General features: G+C 36.9%; 1 protein-coding gene across 16 annotated transcripts in view; it reads right to left on the bottom strand.

The window, feature by feature from the left end:
• Positions 1-1,675: 1,675 nt before the first annotated feature.
• Positions 1,676-19,062, bottom strand: part of LOC129807828 (voltage-dependent L-type calcium channel subunit beta-2) — a 130,985-nt gene continuing 113,598 nt past the window's right edge. For 3 of the 16 annotated variants that reach the window (XM_055857365.1, XM_055857366.1, XM_055857367.1), the window contains exons 2-11: positions 18,160-18,463; positions 17,819-17,935; positions 17,631-17,750; positions 13,918-14,019; positions 13,727-13,844; positions 12,511-13,010; positions 10,114-10,281; positions 9,915-10,032; positions 9,731-9,784; positions 1,676-3,298 (exon numbers count right to left, since the gene is read on the bottom strand). In XM_055857365.1, coding sequence (XP_055713340.1) covers positions 2,964-3,298; positions 9,731-9,784; positions 9,915-10,032; positions 10,114-10,281; positions 12,511-13,010; positions 13,727-13,844; positions 13,918-14,019; positions 17,631-17,750; positions 17,819-17,935; positions 18,160-18,279 — 1,752 coding nt within the window. In that variant the 5' untranslated portion in view covers positions 18,280-18,463 and the 3' untranslated portion in view covers positions 1,676-2,963. Of the gene's footprint in view, positions 3,299-5,847; positions 6,012-6,184; positions 6,306-9,730; positions 9,785-9,914; positions 10,033-10,113; positions 10,282-12,510; positions 13,011-13,726; positions 13,845-13,917; positions 14,020-17,630; positions 17,751-17,818; positions 17,936-18,159; positions 18,464-19,062 lie in introns of those variants that run through there. The other 13 variants (XM_055857364.1, XM_055857363.1, XM_055857370.1 and 10 more) reach the window with 9 other exon arrangements.

Raw genomic sequence — 19,062 nt, 5'->3', positions numbered from 1 at the left:
TAAAATTAACATTAAAAAATGTTGATATATTTTAACACCCGAAAAGGGTTAAAGTTATGACGAAAAAAAGTTAATAGTAGCCTCTTTTTTTTCTCAGTGTTGAAATGCACCTCTAAGGGAGCATCTAAACGGGGGATTTTATTTCGAAACCGCCATTTTGACACAAAAGTCCCCCACTGAGCTTTAGACCGGTGCATTTTTGCCTATCTTTCGGTGCCTAAAATCTTCCTTATCGAAAGCTCCATTTGTTTATGTTCGAATATTTTGATATTTCAAGCGATTTCAAATTAAATCATTTTTTTTTGTTTTTCAAGAGATGTTTTTCTCGTGATTTATTTTCAAAGTTATCAAAAGTCGAAAAGCAGGTGAAATTTGGACACGGTATCGATCTCTCTTCTGAATGTATCGTTTAATCTTCTTAATATGGTCAAATTGTTAAATAGACATCATTAAATAGAAATAAAGAAATAGTTAAATAGAATAAAGTTGATTTATAGAAAAATAAAAACTTTTAGGATATTTTCTTAATTTTGAAACAATATTGGCATAAAATCCTGCAGTAAGACGGTTTTGTTATAGAGGATGGGCGCCTCATCTCCTTTTCCTCATGAAGTGTTCGTCACCAGGCATAAATATTAACTTTACCACTCTTTAACAAATTCTTTGATTGCAAAACACTGTGTGATTGACCTTTGAAACGTTTCGAAATAAAATAGAAAGTCTTCCAGACTATCTTTTTTTAATTAGAGCACATTTGGAGAATTTATAACAGAGGATGGAAAAAATTTATCTCAGGCATGAACCACTAGGAGATATTTCCCGAGACTCACCGGTGCATAGCACAGTGGGGTTCATTTCGAAATCCCCCTGTATAGAAGACGCCTAAAGGTACATTTATTAAATAAAATACCATTTTCTTTTGTTATAATCTCATTAAGAGTGTCTCTGGTAAAGTGGACAAAGCAGTAGATTTTCTATTTTATTTTTCAATATATTATATTCTAAACATGTGCTAAGGAGTATTTTATCAATTTAAATAAAAATTAATTTAAAAAAATTAGACAAAATGTTAAACTGTCCATTTACCTTTTTGTTTTATTTATTTTTTTTAAATTAATTATGACTTGACAATATTTTTCCCAATATTTCGAATGAATGTTTTTCAAATGGTATTTTTATACGCCGAAAGATAGGCAATGTGAAATTTATTTTTCGAAAGGGATATTTCGAAATAAAATACCTTTGTTTAAATGGACATTGACTGGGAATAATAATAAAAAAAAAATTTTTATTTTAAAAAAAGCTCCGTGCGAAGCACATAATTTTTATCACTCAGATATTTCATTCCAAATAATTCATTTAAAAGCAGGAAATATTTCTTTTTTCAAAATCATCCAATTCAGAGCACGTTTTTATGCTTTTTATGAGTGTTAAAAAGTTTTAACACTACTATTGATTTTCCTAATTACCTCCTTCTCTAATCCTTTTAAGTATAACGTTTTATGATTTTTGCAACCTTTTTTTTATGATTTTGGCACATGATTTTATCAGAGTTTTTTTCTTTTTAAATCCTTTTTCAAACAGAGCCAAAAAAGTGCTATTGCTGATGAAATTTTTCGTTTTTGTTTTTTAGAACTTTCGCGAATTCGTTTTTTTTATGGAAATATTTTGTTAAAAGTGTTTAGACATTCTTTTATTGCTTTCATACTCTCAAGAGTGTGGCAGAAAATGAAATTGCAGTGATTTTTCATTATCAGTTTTTTTTTTATTTTAAGAACTATATTAATATTTCTGGAGGGTCATTCTTTTTTTATTTTGTTTTTTTGGTTATATCTCAGCAAAGAAATTTGTGTTAAAGAGAATAAGTCGCGCTTCAGTTGAAGAAAATGCGTTTCGACTAGAATTTACCTTGTTTTTTTTTTTACTTCTCTTCTTTACTTTTTTTTGTTTGGTTCCATAAGCCTCATTTAAAGCTTTCAAAATTACGTGTTTTTTTTTTTAAATCTTAATTTGAAAATAAATTCTAATTTTATCTTTAAGTTTATATTTACAATGAAACCATAAAACTAATGCGTGAATTATCTTATTCATTCGATAAATGATCGATTTGTGATCTTTATCGTACTTTTCTTTTTAAATTTCTTTTGATGAATTAGAATAATTTGCGGAGATATTTTTGTTAATGCTATATAATTTTTGTTTTGGTTCACTTTGCAAGTAATAGATTTGATTTTCTTTAAGATTGAAAGAAAAGTAGGGTTTAAAAAGTTTTATAGCAGTATTCAAGTCATTTTTGCAGCATTAGATCATATTTAGTCAATAAAAAAGTGTTTTTTTTTCGTCCAAAATAAAATTTAAAATGTTCTTTCTTTAGAACAAATAAATAAATTAAAAGAAATCAGATGAAACTCAATATTGTCGTGTTTGTCAACTTTTGTCGTAACTGCATTATTTACGATTTTGTGCAGATACGACAAAGGTAGATGGAATTTTTAAATTGTTTATATCTTTTACTGACAAAATTTGACTTTTAACTGCCAAAAATTGAATTCAATACTGTTGAAAAATTCGTAGTCAAAGACTTGAGCCAACAAAAAGAATGATAAAAAGATCCCTTTACTCACAAAATGATCCAGATTGATATATCAGTGCAATAGTTGGAAAGCCACGAATCACCCTTGAGCATTTCATGCAAATCGAGAGTGTTTCGCGTAGAAATAGGGCGTCAGGCCGTCCAACTGGTGGACTGATCGGTGTTTATGATGATCACGATGACAATGGTGAAGCTGGAGAATGGTTTGTGTGTGTGAGCCAAAAGATAAGCGGATAGGATGAAGGAATGGGACTAGACGATCAGTCAATGAGGATCAAGTGGGTGGAAGTTTTTTGTCGAAGTCTCCCACTCACTCAAACTCATTGGCACTCTCGAGATCGCTCTGGTCCCACCCCTAAATCCACGATTCCTACATGGCATTGAGCACCCTTCTACTGCTGCCGCTGCTCCTGTGGGGGCTGTAGTCATCCCGATCGCGTCGGGCTCCGCGATCTTGGGCCATGTACCGATCACGGGGCTCTCGCATCATTTCAGCATCTTCGGGATGCCTGTGGGGCATATGATGTCCACCACTGGGTCGTCCCGTGGGATAATCCGAACCGTAGCTTCGTTCATTCAGGAGATCGTCGTCGTTGAGATCGTAGTGGACCATATCGCGTTCTCTTGCGTGCAATCGCTCACGTTCACGTTCACGTTCCCGGTCATGTCTTGCCAGTGATCTCCTGTTGTGATGATAGGATGCACCTGGAAAGGGACAAGAATTCATTAGAATCGGTCTGTCACTTGTCCTAAAAGGTTTTCTACTCTAAAAAAAAATTTGCAACGATATGTGATAGGATTTGTCAAATAGAGTTCATTTTTGCCTCCTTCAAGAAATATGATCAATTAAATTATTCCAGTTGGGGGTGTGCTTAAAAACCTCATACAAAAAGTAAGCCACGCCCCTTGGAGTGTTAAATTCGGAAAGAAGAAGCTCAAGAAGTAACTCATTCTGGTGAAATCGAACCTAGTCTAGGTAGAAAACTAATGGATGTTGGGGATTCACAAGGGATTTATGGAAATCCCAGGGAAACGCTCGAATATCCGGGAAAATTTGGGAATTCGAGAATATTAACCCTTGGAAACTGATGAAAATATCTTAGAGCCCTATAAGGAACACCCGGAAATCCAGGAAGCCTTTTGGGAACTAAAAATAAAAAAATAGAAGTAAAAATTTATCTAAAAACAAATTGAAATGGATTAATTGATAGGTTCCGTTCAAAATCTCGAAAGCCAAAATCTGAATGCAAAAATCCCAAAACTCACAATCCCGATAGGGCCAAAATCCTAAAAGCTAAAATCCCGAATAGATTAAAAGGGTCAAAATACCGAATCGGTCAACATCCAGAAAAGACAAAATCTTGAATGGGCCGAAATCCCGAATGGGTCAAAAAGGTCAAAATCTCAAAACCCAAAATCCCGAATGAGCTAAAATTCCGAAAAGGTAAAAATCCCGAACAATAAAATCCTGAAATCCAAAATCCAGAACTCTTAAAGGTGCCATAGTTACTCCCACGATTGCACCTGTGCTATCTTTTTCGTCCTTTTCAGGATTTTGACTATTTGAGATCTTGGGCCCATTCGGTATTTCGACCCATTCGGGAATTCGTTCTCTTTTTGGGATTTTGTTTTTCTCCGGGATTTTGACTATTTGGGATTTCCGGACTTTTGTCGATTGGGATTTTGGCTTGCGGTATTTTTTTGGCCTATTCGTAATTTGGGATAATCGGGACTTCGGTTCAATCTAGATTTTGACTTTCAGGAATTCGACTGGAATTTTTACTTTTTGGGATTTTGGTGGGCACCGTGGCTGATACATATGAAGATGGAAAATCGATTTGGTGTCCTAAATTATTTTAGCCATTGCATTGTTTTGTTTCTGGATAGGATTTTCTAGGTTTCTGGATAGGAGCTGAGTATTCTCCAAGATCAGCCTGTGTCTATTTTCGGAATAAGGCTTAGCCTTATGGCTTAATGTCTAATTTATTGTCAGTCAAATTTTTTTTAACGAATTTAGACTGGGGATCGGGATTGGACTATTAAGGGAGAATGTTCCAATAGGTCTTGGAAATCCAAATATGGTTACTATTTAAGATTTTGATACACACGGGGGCTAGGCTGAACTTCTTGTCTGAAGACTGCTTTAGGTAAAGGAAAATTACGCAAAGGACCCTTAATTGATGATCCTAAGCCCACAGTGTAATCATCCTGATTATATATGGGTCTTATGAGCCTTTTAAGGCACTTTACGGGACTTTCGGTCAAATAATACCCTAAACGAGTAGGCGTGACTTTGAAAACGTTTTTTTGAAGAATTTTGGTCTGATGGGATATAACTAGAAGCGAACTGAAAAAATCTTATGCGTCATTTTGAACAAGCATTTGATACGTTCTTTTTGCTACGAGTTTACAGCAACAGAGTTAAAAAAAAAATTATTTATTCCGAAGTGGGCGTGGCCTATTTTTGCCACCTTATTTTGCTACTGGATATTTTAATTAATTAATGTTTTTTTTATCAATTGGGCATGGCCTATTATAGACAGCGTAATCTGTAGCAATGAGGATATAACCTGACACAAGTCAATGTTCTTCTATCGATCTTTATAAGATTGTATCTTCAGAAGGAGGCGTGTCAATGATTAATTTGTGGGCGGAGTTTAAGATGTCAACCACTCCCTTCACGTACAATAAAATTTGACAAATCTTACCATACTTCGTTACAAAAATTTCTTTTCTGGAGCATAAAAAAGATCAATCACATTCAAACTCAAATATTACACACTAAAAAAAAATAAATAAAATAAAATAACCCATGGTATTTGCTAAAACAGCCTGAAATAGTCATGCAGAATGATCGGGGAATTGGTTGATGTTCAGGAGGTTGCGGGGGAAACTCAGTTTCCAAGTAATCAAAAGAAAAATCAAAATCAAACCACTACTTACAATTCCCATTTAATTAAAGACGATCACAACTACTTTCTTCCTCAATTAAATTTTCTCTCTCATATTTTGATCACAAAAAAAGAGGCTTGTGTATTCTCCCCCCGGAAAAACGTGCGAGGAAAATGCATTTGTGAGATTCTTGTGCGAAAAAAATCAACTCTGTTACAAAGATCATCCTAATTTTTTTTTTTTGGTTTTAGACACAAAATAAAAAGCTCAACAGCCGAAGCATTTGTAGTAAAAAAAAAGTTGATAATCCACAGAGAAGTCAGATTGTGATAAGAATTGGCAATTAATTAAGAAAAAATATATCGAGAAAACCAAAAGCTTTTTTGTTAGAATATCTGTGTGAGACACTTTTTGGCTTATTTGCTTCTTTTTTTTATGCGTCTTGCAATATAATAAATTAAAGATGCAATCGCTATTATTTTTTAGTATTTTTCCCAGTTTGACGTCCGAACAATTCCAGGACTCACTGTTGAGAAAAGAAAAAAAAGAAAAAAACCATCTGTCTCGATCACTAGCAACCCTTTTAGAAATTAATTTAGGCATTTTTTTAATTATTCCCCAGTTTTAGTAAAGAAAAAATTAGATAAATCAAAAAACAAACTCTCAGTTCTGTTTAAAAAAAAGATAAAACAGATTGACCTTTTGATGGAGGGTTTTAGCGGTATGATTTGGATTCTACAGTGAGATTTTGTTTTGATTTACAAAATGTGTTTGTCATTTTCTACAAAAAACGTTCCAGGCAAATCATCCAAATAAAATTCTGAAAAATAAGAATTTAATAATAGATAATAAATTTACGTGTGTTATACTTAAATCGTCTACTCAGTGTCTTGAATTATCTCTAAAAGCACTACATAGAAGCTTCTAAAAGTGTAAAAAGCTTCACAGAATTTAATTTTTGGACAGGAAAACAAAAAAAATTGTTTATTTCAAAAATATTGTCAGTTAAAAATTCAAAAATTTGACAATTCAACGGTTTGACAATGAACGTAAGTGTTTTCAGGATCGATGTAGGAGGGAAGTTGTGGTGCGAAAGTAATTTCAAAAGTTAACCTCAATGTTACATAACCTAATGGCCAGCAGATTCCCTACGCTTGAGTAGGAGAAAATCTTCAATATGGACATAAATTTCTCTAGTGTGTAGAGGCCATAAGACGGATGCATTAATATTGACATTTTGCGCCGTCATCGTTCACGCAGGGAAACTGGGGCAGTAGTAATCACGGGGTAGTTGTAAACACTGTGATTTTTTAAATCTGAAGTCTCGATCGACTTCAGAGGATGAGAGCTATATGAGTGCATAGATCCAATAGGAATTCTTGTCCACTGAAGAAATGGTCTACATAATAATAATAATAATAAATAATAATGCTGGCGCAACGTTCCATGAAGGAACAAGGCCTTACCGCATGGAGATTTCTAGACATGCATTATTATTTTTTTCTTGTACGGGATGAGGTTGTCAGTCCCATGCCCGTGGAATCAAGTGCAGTGAAGCTCACTAGATGCAATCCGAACACCTTTAACGCCAGAAAAAATCCTGGTGACCTACAGGGGATTCGAACCCGGGACACTTGCATCATAGAGCGAGTGCTCTATCAATAGTCTACATAAGTAAAAGTAATTTAGACACAAATATCTGTATTTACACCTACCCCATATTTACTATTGCTTAATTTTCCCCTACCCCAATTTATCGATTTTTTTCAGTCTGAAAATCAACCTACAAATGAAGAAAGTACAGATAGGGTGGCGGCATTACTTGTGGCCTCTGTCTTTACTTTATGGCATCCTCGCAAAAAACTTTGCAAAGTCACAAAATGATTTAGAAAAACCTAAAAATTGAAAATATTTAATGTGCTTTAATAGCACATGATATTTTTTTGGCTTTTGGAATTATTTTCTACGAAAAAATGCGACTAGGCTGTAAGTAAACACAGTCCACAAGTATTACCGCCGCCACCCTACGACAATGCAATGGTCGATTCAAACGACAATTTCTTGTCGTAATCGTTCTAAATTCGCCTGAGAAGTATTTTCCCGATTAGGTAAAATGTTAAGTTGAAACGGAAGAAACTATTGAAGAACATAACCTACAAAGGTATTTTCCAGACAGCCATGTGATTAAATTAAATATTTTTCTGGAAGAAAAAGTAATTGCTAATATCAACTGGTTGCAAAAGTCTAATTTGGAGATTTTGTATAAAAATTTTTAACAGGGTTCATTATTAAACCTATAAATAAATAAGTTTGAGGTTATGTTTGACCTAACCTTCAAATCTGACTTTAAGAAATTTTTACTCACACTGAGAAAAAACGGGGGTGCGTTTAACTTTTTTTTCCTCATTAACACTTTTTAGGTGTAAAAATATATAAACATTTTTTAATGTTAATTTTATACCCTTTTAAGGGTAAAAATAACATGAAAAAGGGTAACGTTAACCCCCAATACACATAAAAAGCATAATATTTACGCCGATTTCGGATCAATACTGCAGGGTAAAATTAACATTTTCGGAATGTTATTTTAACTTTTTCGGATTTTTCTCAGTGCAGAAACTTATTCACAGCAATGGATAAACCATGCTGTGGATAAGTTTCTGATTATAGATTTAAAAGTAATTTAAATTTTAAATATATAAATTTAAATATTCCGTCTAAATACAAAGAAAAACTTGCAAATATTACTGAAGTATTTGTTAAATTATAGAAAACAGTTTAATTTCTTTGTTGAATTCAAAGGGGAAGTAATATTGGACAGTTAAATTAAATTACTCCCAGTTCCATGGTATTGTTAATGGTTTTATTCCAAATGTGAGGTTATGTGCTATAATAACTAAAAATATGCAATATTTTGAAAAATAGAAGGTCTCAAATTTGCTTTCAATTTTGAAAATTTGAGAGACAATTTGACAGTTTCGATATGACTTCAACTACAAAACTTTACTGAAACTGTGAATCACAAATAAAAGTTTTTGAGGTTATACGAGTTAATACAGTATCAAATGCAAGAAGACATTTGAAATCCGTATAAAAGGCACGATTAATTTACTTTTCTACTTTATCCCGAAGTTGAAAAAAATCAAGAATTTCAGGTGATAACTTTATAATATCATTTTTTTTTAATGTTAAGTTCAATATGGGGGGAAGTGGGGCACTTTTGAATGTAGGACAGGTTTTAAATTGAGATTTTTCACCTATTTTAAAATAAAATTAAGCCTTATCATGCTATAATTTAGCTGCACAAACAGATTGAAAAGCTAAATTACATTACGATATTGTGTAGTTCAATTTAAACTTAGGGAAAAATCCCAATTTCAAAGCTGCCCCACATTCAAAGGCGCCCCATTCTCTCTTAACCTCAATTATCAGAACAATTCTGAATTCATTCACTTAGTTTTCAATTGAGAACTTGAAAAGAAGCTTGCTTAATTTGGCTGTCGAAAATGTGGCAACATCTAATTTGGAAACTTAACCTGCTGTTTATATTTACACGAATTTATCAAAAGTTTCAACTCAGCAGGAATTTTGTTCAATCTACTGAAGTTTACATTATAAAGTAAGGTTAGGTTAGAAGATAACCTCAAAGTTATATGAACCATGGAAAATACTAAAGAAAGCCTTTTAGTGTTACATACACTGAGAAAAAAAGAGGGTGCGATTAACATTTTTTCCTCAGAACTTTAACACTTTTTAGGTGTAAAAATATATCAACATTTTTTAATGTTAATTTTACACCTTTTTAAGGGTAAAATTAACATGAAAAAGCGTAACTTTAACCCCTAATTCACCTAAAAAAGGTAATATTTACACCGACTTTGGATCAATACTGCAGGGTAATATTAACATTTCCGGAATGTTATTTTAACTTTTTCGGATTTCTCTCAGTGTATCTCCGACTTACGCGAATTTGAGGTTATGGACTAATTGGTAGTATTTTTAAACCATATCTAAGAGTTCTATTTGTCATTTTGGGGTTTTCTTAACATAACCTCATTTTGAATTACAATCTTTTATCTATTTACTTTCTAAAATATATAAACGCTATATTTTAATATTTTTCTCTGACGAAAAACAAATGTTTCAAGGATCAAAATAAGAAAAAATACTGTCCAAAAATTTCTATGGCAAAAAGAAAAAACATTAATAAAATTTTAGAGTGTACTGTTCAGTGAAGATTTTTACCTCGATCCCTCTCTCTATCATTTCGTGTACTGTATGTTTCTCTTTCTCTATCTGCTGCATTCACAATGTATGCATTTGAGAGAATGATGAGACAAGAGAAATTATTTTGTCCTGAAACTCCCTTATATGAAAAGGAAAACCCCTCCCAGGAAAAAGTCCTTCCCAATTGATTAACTCTACTAACCTGGAGGTGTTGGACCCATGTGAGATTGGTCAGCTGATGGTGAAGCTTCCTGAGATGGTAGTGGTCTTGGTACTTGAGTATTTGGCCTTTGTGGAGGATGAGTAGCTCTCCAGTAAGCCTGAAAGCATTCACAGATAAATATAGTATTATAGGGGATTATAGATATTTAAAGAAATTGAAAATTCAGTGGGATTTTTACCTCAAGATACTCCGCAATATGTTCACATGCATCCTCCAATTGATTCTCATCTAATATCACATCGAACATTTCTGGCGGACACTGTCCTAGTTTTTCTGCTGCCACCATTTGTACTGACAAATTCTTAGCCTGCGCTTTTCCGCGTGATTTAATTAATCGCTGTAAAACCTGAAAGAGACAGAAAAATCATTAAGATATGCAGAGAAGTTTGCCAAAGTGTCTTGTTAGTTGTATATAGTTTTGTTGGGGATGTAAAGTTCTTGCCTCATTCTCCATAACCCACCCCCTAAGGCATTTATCTACTAAGAGGGATTCAACCGCCAAGCTCTACTTTAGAACTGTTCCAATTAAATTCATGCCTAACAAGTTAAAGCCCTATTATGGCTTGAATCCTTAAGATGATTTAGGAGATTTTTGTTATGATTCGAACTTTACGGAAAGCTCCTTAGTCGTCTTCGTCGTATCGAATTGTATCTTGGGCTTTGGATATATTTTTTTTTAAATTTAATTTACGAGAAATGGTTTTCGTATGGTCTTTGGGCTTCTCGTGAGTTCCGCCGGTTCCCATGGATTTCTCGTGATTTCCCAAGCATTCCCCGTGGGTTTTTGAACATTCTTTGTAGGTCTTATGTCTCCCATGTAATCTTTTCGGGTTTTAAAGTGTTCTTTGAGTGTTCTGAAACGTTTTTAGTGATTCTTTTAGATCACGAATCATTGAGTATTCACTGTAGCACCCCTTGTTTTCATGCGTTCCTAGTGCTACCTTGTGTTACCAAGTGTTTCCTGTAGTAATTCGCGTATACAATCGTTCCCCGTAGTGCCCAGGATTCCCAAGCGTTCTCTGTGGTGTCCCATGTCTTCAAGCATTCCCATGATACCCCGTTTTCCCAAGCATTGCACGTAATAACCCGTGTTACCAAGCTGTTCCACCTAATGCTCCGTGTGCTTAATCGTTCTTCATAATGCCCCGTGTTCCCAAACGTTCCCAAGCGTTATCCGTAGTATCTCGTGCTCCTAAGCTGTTGCTCCTAGTGCACCGTGTGCCTAAACGTTCCTCAAAGTGCCTTGCTCCGTGTTCCCATGTGTTCCCCGTGATACCCCGTGTTCCCAAGAATTCCTCGTGATAAACTGTGTTCCAAAGTCGCTCCTCGTGATATCCCGTTTTCCCAAGCGTTCCCCGTAGTACCCTGTGTTACCAAGCGTGTGTCGTATAATGTTCTGTGTTCTGAAGCGTTCCCCGTAGTGCCCTGTATTTCCCAAGCGGTCTCTGCAGTGCCTCGTGTTCCCATGCGTTCCTTGTGTTACCAAGCCGCTTCTCGTATCACCCCATGTTCATAAACTGTCTCTGTAACACTGGTAAAAATAAAAGGATCAAATTGATCCAAATTTGATCTTTTTGCAAAGGATGGATCAAATTTCAAACGTTAAATGCACATTTATCATAATAGAACATGCTAATTTGATCAATCCTTTTGCAAAAGGATCAATTTGATCTTATTATTTTTACCAATGAATGCTCCGTATTCGAAAGCTGCTCTTCGTGATTCCCCGTGCTCCCAAGCGTTCCCCGTAGTACCCTATCTTCCCAAACGTTCTCCGTAATGTCCCGTGTTCCCAAGCATTCACCGTGATTTCCCGTGCTTCTATGCATTCCCCTTGATAACTATGTTCCCAAACCGCTCTTCGTGATACCCCGTCTTTCTAAGCGTGCGTCGTAGTCCCCAATATTCCCAAGTATTCTCTGTAGTTCCCCGTGTTCCGAAACGTTCTCCGTAATGTCCAATGTCCCTTGTTTTTAAGCGTCTTCCGTGATTTCCCGTGCTCCCAAACGTTCCCCGTAGTACCCCGTATTCCAAAACGTTCTCCGTAATGTCCCGTGTTCTCAAGCATTCACCGTGATTTCCCGTGCTTCCATGCGTTCCCCTTGATAACTCTGATCCCAAGCCGCTCTTCATGATGCCCCGTCTTCCCAAGTGTTCCTCGTAGTCCCCCATGTTCCCAAGTGTTCTCCGTAGTTCCCCGTGTTCCGAAGCGTTCTCCGTAATGTCCAATGTCCTTTGTTTTCAAGCGTCTTCCGTGATTCTCCGTGCTCCCATGCGTTTCCCGTCATAACCCTTGTTTCCAAGCTACTCCTCATGACACCTCGTGTTCTCAAGCTGTCTCGTTCGTCATGATAATCCGCATTCCCAAACGTTCCTCATGATACTCTGTGTTCCGAAACGTTCCTCGTAATACGTCGTGTTCCCAAACATTTCTCGTGTAGTGCCTCGGGTTCCCGAGAATTTTCCGTAGTACCTCGTATTCCTCGTATTACCGCATGTTTCAAAGTATTCCAATCGGTACTCTAGACATTTTTGCTTCAACAACATCTTTTTGAATAGAAAAACGTAAACTTACCTTACTGCTACTAATTTTTAAGTAAACTATAGTTGGCGCTAAAGAAGTTTTTGCTAGCTGTGACGGATGATTTATAGTATCACAATCGAGTACAACTAATTGAAGAGTCCTGGCCAATTCGAATATCCGCTCAATTTCAGCCTGCACCTCGGCCAGGCACGATGAGCGACTGTTGGAGCGCTCCATGATGGCCCTTTTGGAGGGATTGTTCATGAGGGAGCGCTTCGCCAGTGATATATCAGCCATGACGCGCGTTATGATGATGCGTCCTTCAAAGCGATGCTTTAGGAAGTCAAAAAGGGCCTTCTGCATCATATCCGTCACCTCGTATCCCTTTAAGCTCGGTCCCACCAGAACCACGGGTCTCATTGAGGGCACTACGTCATAGGGTGATGATGTCTCCTGTTTCTTGAAGAAAGGCTTCCGTTTCTCCTTCGTGGGTGGCGTGGCAAGGGGGGTTTTGACGTGTCGGGAGGGTCCCATTGAGTCTGATTCATCTCCTGCAAAACACCCATCGGGTAGCCCATTGTTAGCATTGGTTCCTCATGTTACGACCCTATTCAGTTACATTGATATTTACAGTAATTATTTGTATTACATTCAAAATATAATTATATATTTACCACATAAGTATATCTCTGAATACGAAATATCTAAAAGATTCATGCGGGGATTTGAGTGGAGGGACGTGTTAAAATCATAATAAAATTGTAACCATAACCAAAAATATATAAACAACCACCAATTGGCCAATTTATTTTTCAATAATTGTTATATCAAGAATAAATATAAAACTCAAAGTGTATAGCCGAAAAAAGAGTCCTGAAGAGCCTTTTCTTGTCAAAACAATAAACGCAATAACTAATTTTTTTCTTATAATTTTTCACAAATTTCTTTTAAGCAGTCAAATAAAAATTAATAAAATAAATTAAAAATAGAAAATTCTCGCATTTACAGCCCCATATCAATTAATAAAAGATCACAGATATATATAGTTGATATATTTCCGTTCACACATTGGTGGAAAATTAGCAGATTTTTGGACATCTGCTGACTTTCCCCATGCTTTTTTCCAACACTTATATTTCCAGCGCTTTTCTGTAAGATACGACAATGAAAATAATCCGAAAAGAAAAATAATGATACTTGGCAAACCATAGTAAGACATCGAAACGAAAGTACAACACAAATAAAAATCGAAAACTATGTGTCATACCAGGTGTTGGGGGTGTGCTACCTCGTGAGGGCTCCGCACCTTGTGCTCCAGGGCCCCCCAAATTACCACTCGACGAACCTTTGGTTGCATACAGTCTTGAAGATCGGGCTGCAGATGCCTGGAAAGGTCATTGAGATTTATGTTTTAATCCGGAATTAGCTAGTATAACAGTTATAACAGTTTCTTAGTACCTGCATTCGAATATGCTCTAGCTTAACAGGACTGGGTATAAACCCCACATCACAGCCCTCCTTAACCAGCCTGCCAATCCACCAATTATTGTCGTACTTTTCCTGCAAAAAAAATGAAAGGAATGGGAATGAGAACTTTTAGCACGGATTTTCTATCATAAGTTGTACCTTAAAGTCTAACGTTTCCTACAAACTGTTATTATACTAATTCTGGCTTCAATACCAAACGGTTTTAGTGCGGTACAAATTTATCTTGAAATTCATTTTGAAAATTTGTTTTCGTAAGTTTATAACAAATAACGTGATCGTATTCGTATGACAGTAAATATTTATATAGAGCATATCTCTGAAGATACAACCTAAATTGATTATAAAAAATGCTAATGTTCAATTAAGAATTAATTGTACAAACAACTTGCGCATTTGATAGCCTTACTTTACAAGTAATCTACGACCTTCAACTTCGTCTTACTATTAACACAAATTACGTTCTAGGCTAACCTCAAATTTAACTACCGACATTTTATGTTAAAAGATCTTTAGGGTTTTGATTTTGGAAACATTTCTAGGTTTAGTTTGACTTGGATTTATTATATTTGGGATTTTATAGGATACCTTAAAGAATATCAGAAAATTCGGTGGCCTTGCTTACTGTTTCGAAATTAAGGATATTGACTGAAACTCGTATAATACTGGCAAAGTTCTATGTTTTATATTTAAAGTTCACTGCTCTTTTCCGTCTCCTGATCTACAAGTTCACGTAATATTTAACGCTAGTTCTCCTGACATTTTAAAACGTGATCCAGATACGCCTGATACGTCTATCCTAGTTTAGTTTCGCCTAGAGGAGCGAACCGCAGACTTAATCATAATAGCTTCGAAGGCTTTTTAAAAGCGTCTCCGCTCCTTATTTCTCTGGACTTTCACCTCTTTGCGAACGATCATCTTGTGTAATAAGTCTGATCTATCCCTATTTGAGGGCTTCCTATTAACATGTGAATATTATCTAAAAACTATGAACTTTTCCATAATTAAGGACTGCACTTCAAACAAGGTTTTGCAATAAGGTTTATTAAGTTGCTTGAAAAGATCCTCAAATGCAGAACTATTTCAGGCGAATTTTGTTAAAACGTGCCTTAGTTTCATCTAATTTTCCAACCTAATTCGATAAATCATTATGACTTTGCTATCTTGAATAGGAATATAATTCAGATACATTCAGATACATATTTCTATGATACAGTTCAACAGACGAGGGCAGAGTAAGCGGGATTTGTTCTTCAGAAGTTACACGTACTTGCGTAAACTTGAGATGAGATCTCAATAATTTCCCAGGTTGATAAGTCTTTCATATGGTCTGAATGAGGTCTGGGACTAGGTCTAAATCTGATTCCTGACCTTCTCTTTCAACTGCAGCTTTCTTTTTAATAGGCCCGTAGATTCCGGTACTATATACACTGGGGGTGACTTTGCTACCCTGATTTTCGTCAGCTTTTCTGATAAAAGCTGACGAAGGACGATTTAAAGACCATAAGGACACTTAAGAATGGACTAAAAACTATCCTCAGATCTAGAGTTGAAAAAAAACTTACGAAAACAAGGGTGCAAAGTCACCCGCATCTACGGTATAAGAGTCACACGTCCTCTTCGAGGATCAATCACTCTATTTTCCGTGTCTTCGTTCAATCTTACTCCCTCATGATCTTCGCATGAGTTCTGGGTTTTCGAACCTTATTAGCCCTGTCGTGATGAAAATTGCCTTAGGGATTATTCTGATATTTTCGGAAGAAAGTCCTACGGTTGCAGCAAAACCAATTTTACAGTTTTAAACCCAAGATCAAAGTCAATTAGAGACTTTGTGGAGTGTTGACTGAACATTAACAGCACTAAGCTCTACAGAAGAGGGAGTTTTGATTTTGGGGTAAAAGGTTCACAATTTGTATTACCAGAGCCGGGAACATTAGCTCAATAGGAGCAGGCCATGGTTTGGTAGTTACGAATTCGAAGATTAGACTTGTGAATATAGTTAAATATTTTGTTCTAATCTGAAGTAAGTTTAATACGATCTTCAGACTGGATGTTTACTCCTATTCAAGCAAGTGTCTTATTTTTATCATCATCCAAGGTTCCTGATATTTAATAGGCGTAAGATTAAATTGCTCTAATTCATTTCGCTTTTCAAGACCAAGGGCTCAGGGTAGACCATTGTTCTTGAAGTATAATGAGTTTAAGCAGTGTTTAAGTGTAACCGCTTATTTCTATCGGGGTCGCGGGTTTAGGACACCTAGGTTAGTAGCCAACGCCTGTGGATCCTCCGCCACTTCAGAAAGGTATTCACGATTTATCCCAAGACGACTCTGATAGCTATGCATATTTTTTTTTAGATTGTCAGTAGCTATTTTGAAGCTCGGTGGTATCGAGATAGGTTTTCCAAACCTGATGCCATTCCTTTTTTGAAAGCAGAATACTGTTGTTGACGGGCTTTTGACTTGAAATATTTCTTAGGGAGACTTAGGTTTATCGCGGCCAATTGCCCAGCAGCGACTCAGCTATGTGCCCCCCCCCCCCCTATCCGAACTCTTCCAGGCCATGTTGCCGACTATTATTATTACTCGTATCAAGACACTTTTATTTGCTATTACAATGTAATCATCACAATGTGCCCCGTGTTTAAAGAATCTGCTGATCGTAGATCGCCCGGGAACGACTTTCCCGTGGTGAATGCTTCTTCCGTGCTCCTGAAATTTTTGGGCAGAGGCGGTACTCGAACTCACAGCTGTGAGAGTCGAACGGTCTTGCCTATTGCTCCACTGAGATCCCCCAACTGACTGACAGTGTGTAATGCCACCAGTGAAGGGGAATCAGTGGCGCAATAGGCAAGACCGTAGGTTCTTGGGCGAAAGATTCTCCGGCTCGACTCACAGTTGTGAGTTCGAGTGCCGCCCGGTGCAAAGATCTCAATGTCTGATTTAGACAATTTTCACATGTAACAATAATGTAATATAATGCACCGCCTTCGCCCAACACTCTGGGAGCATGGAAGAAGAATTCACATCACGGGAAGGCGCTCCTGGGTGGTCTACAATGGACTTTGCAGATTCTTCCAATACGGGATCAACAACAATATAACACAATATGATTACATTGTAACAAAAATATCCCGATACGATTAATAATAATAACCACCAGTGAAAGGCCTGGCTTGGATCGAGAGGTGGGAAATATGAATTTCCCGAGAACAGGAAGGGAATCCACCAGTCGCGCTCTATTTCGCTATCAGGTGGAAAATTTCGGTAACACTGTAAAACAGAGTGTAAGCGTGTAGTGAAAGGTCTCCTTACCGAGAAGACACGGGTTTTGGGATGATTCACGCTTTAATATTCACTAATGGCGATACGTGTCTGTAGCTATTTCCAAGCAAACTTTAACTGACTCTTCTAACTGAGGAATCTAAGTGTTATTTTTCTTTTCATTAGTTCAAGCGGGCTAGTTGTCTGATAGAGACTGGTAGGCCCCGGTATACCCGGTACCTGAGGATAACGAACAAAGCGATCCGATCTTTCTAGTTGTCCTAAAGTTGGGCGAGGGGCTAACGATCCCTCCCCGTAAAAGCAAGATTGTAACGAAAACTCGCAAGGAACCTAGGAGCCCCGATCTAAGGAGAACTAGAAGTCTCGGTCAGGGTAGGCCATAGTTCTTATAGTATAATGTACCTTAATGTGCAGGAAGTCTCTGACTTCGAAAGACACTGCACTGCCATGAACTGGAGAATCATCATCGACACTGCCATCGTATGAGACATTGGTCCTTACTGCAAAAGCTACTGGTTTGTTCTGGAAGTAAAGGTTTCAATTAGGGTTTGTTCGAAACATCAAAGCTCACAGAGGGATTTTATACTAACTCTTGCTTTTTCCAACTGCCCTAAAGCCTGTCGCTCTTTTTCTCGCCGAAGCGATTCTTTTTCCTCGTCCAGCGACAGATCGGATGAAGGCTGAGAATAGTTTGAATCAGCAGATCCCTGAAAAGATGACAAAGCAAAAAGAGAAAAGGGTGGTTTCGTTAGTATATTCTGATACACATGGATACATCATTTCAGGGGTAACAATAGCTCGGTGTGTATAGGGGGGGCTTATTTTCTAAACTTGGAAGCATCTATTGAAAAGTCCTTAATTAAATCTCTTTCTCTTATGCTATATATGATTGTGTGAATTTGAATTGAAGGTGTCTGTCAACTTGTGTCACCTGGGTAAATAATTTATTGTATCCACTCTGATAGGCAGCATATCCAATGCCGAGTCCCATGCGAGACTCACGGTGCCCCCCAGATATGGATGGGGCCTCCGTTGAAGCTCTCTGCACCATGGGCCGTTCAGCCCGCCAATCTTCGTCTATCCCGGATATCTTGTTGATTTGTTCCGGGTGTTGGTACCGAACAAATTCGTATCGCCACTTTTTAACAACTCACAGACACTTTTCACGATTTTCTTTCTTTCTTTTTTTTTCTTGGTGTTTTTACTCTTCTGGGGTGGCTGTTCTCTTGTCTTTTCTGAGATATAAGAAAGGTTTAAAGGGCGGGCAGGTGGTGAGGTAAATTTTTTTTTACCCTGTGACTTTGCAATTGTGGATTTTATGTCGTATAGCAATTTTGCACAAAACAGGAGAAAGAAATTTTCCCAACGCGCGCGCAATTGAGGCTCGTTTTTTTCACTCTGGCCCCCTTCAAAACTCCGTGGTTGTCCTATTCAAAAGTCCCTTACTAAAACTATTTTGACGGATATTTGGATTTAGACACGAGGGCTATTTGTGGGGATTCTCTGAGTTTGGTTTGATGGAGAATTTGGGCAAGCTTGGGGCTAGAAGAGAAAGGGTTCGTTCACTGAATTTTCCACGTCAGTTGACAAGCTGCCTTCCTTGGCTGACTGGAACTCTACACAACATGAAAGTCTCTGTGGGATATTCAGGGAAGGGTTTCCAAGGGAGATGTTTGTCAGGGAAGGTCATCACCCTGAAAAATCCCTTGAAGCTCTTGCAAAATGTATCACATTTACTTTGGGGGGCGGGAGCGATAGATGGGAAAGGGCTTTTGAAGCCCTTAAATATGCCTAATGGCTAGGTTTTTTGTTGGTAACCATCACCTCCAAAATA

The sequence above is a fragment of the Phlebotomus papatasi genome, chromosome 3, assembly GCF_024763615.1.
Source record: "Phlebotomus papatasi isolate M1 chromosome 3, Ppap_2.1, whole genome shotgun sequence".
Taxonomy (NCBI): domain Eukaryota; kingdom Metazoa; phylum Arthropoda; class Insecta; order Diptera; family Psychodidae; genus Phlebotomus; species Phlebotomus papatasi.
The sequence above is the reverse complement of the archived record's forward strand: the minus strand, read 5'-3'. Positions and strand labels throughout refer to the sequence as shown.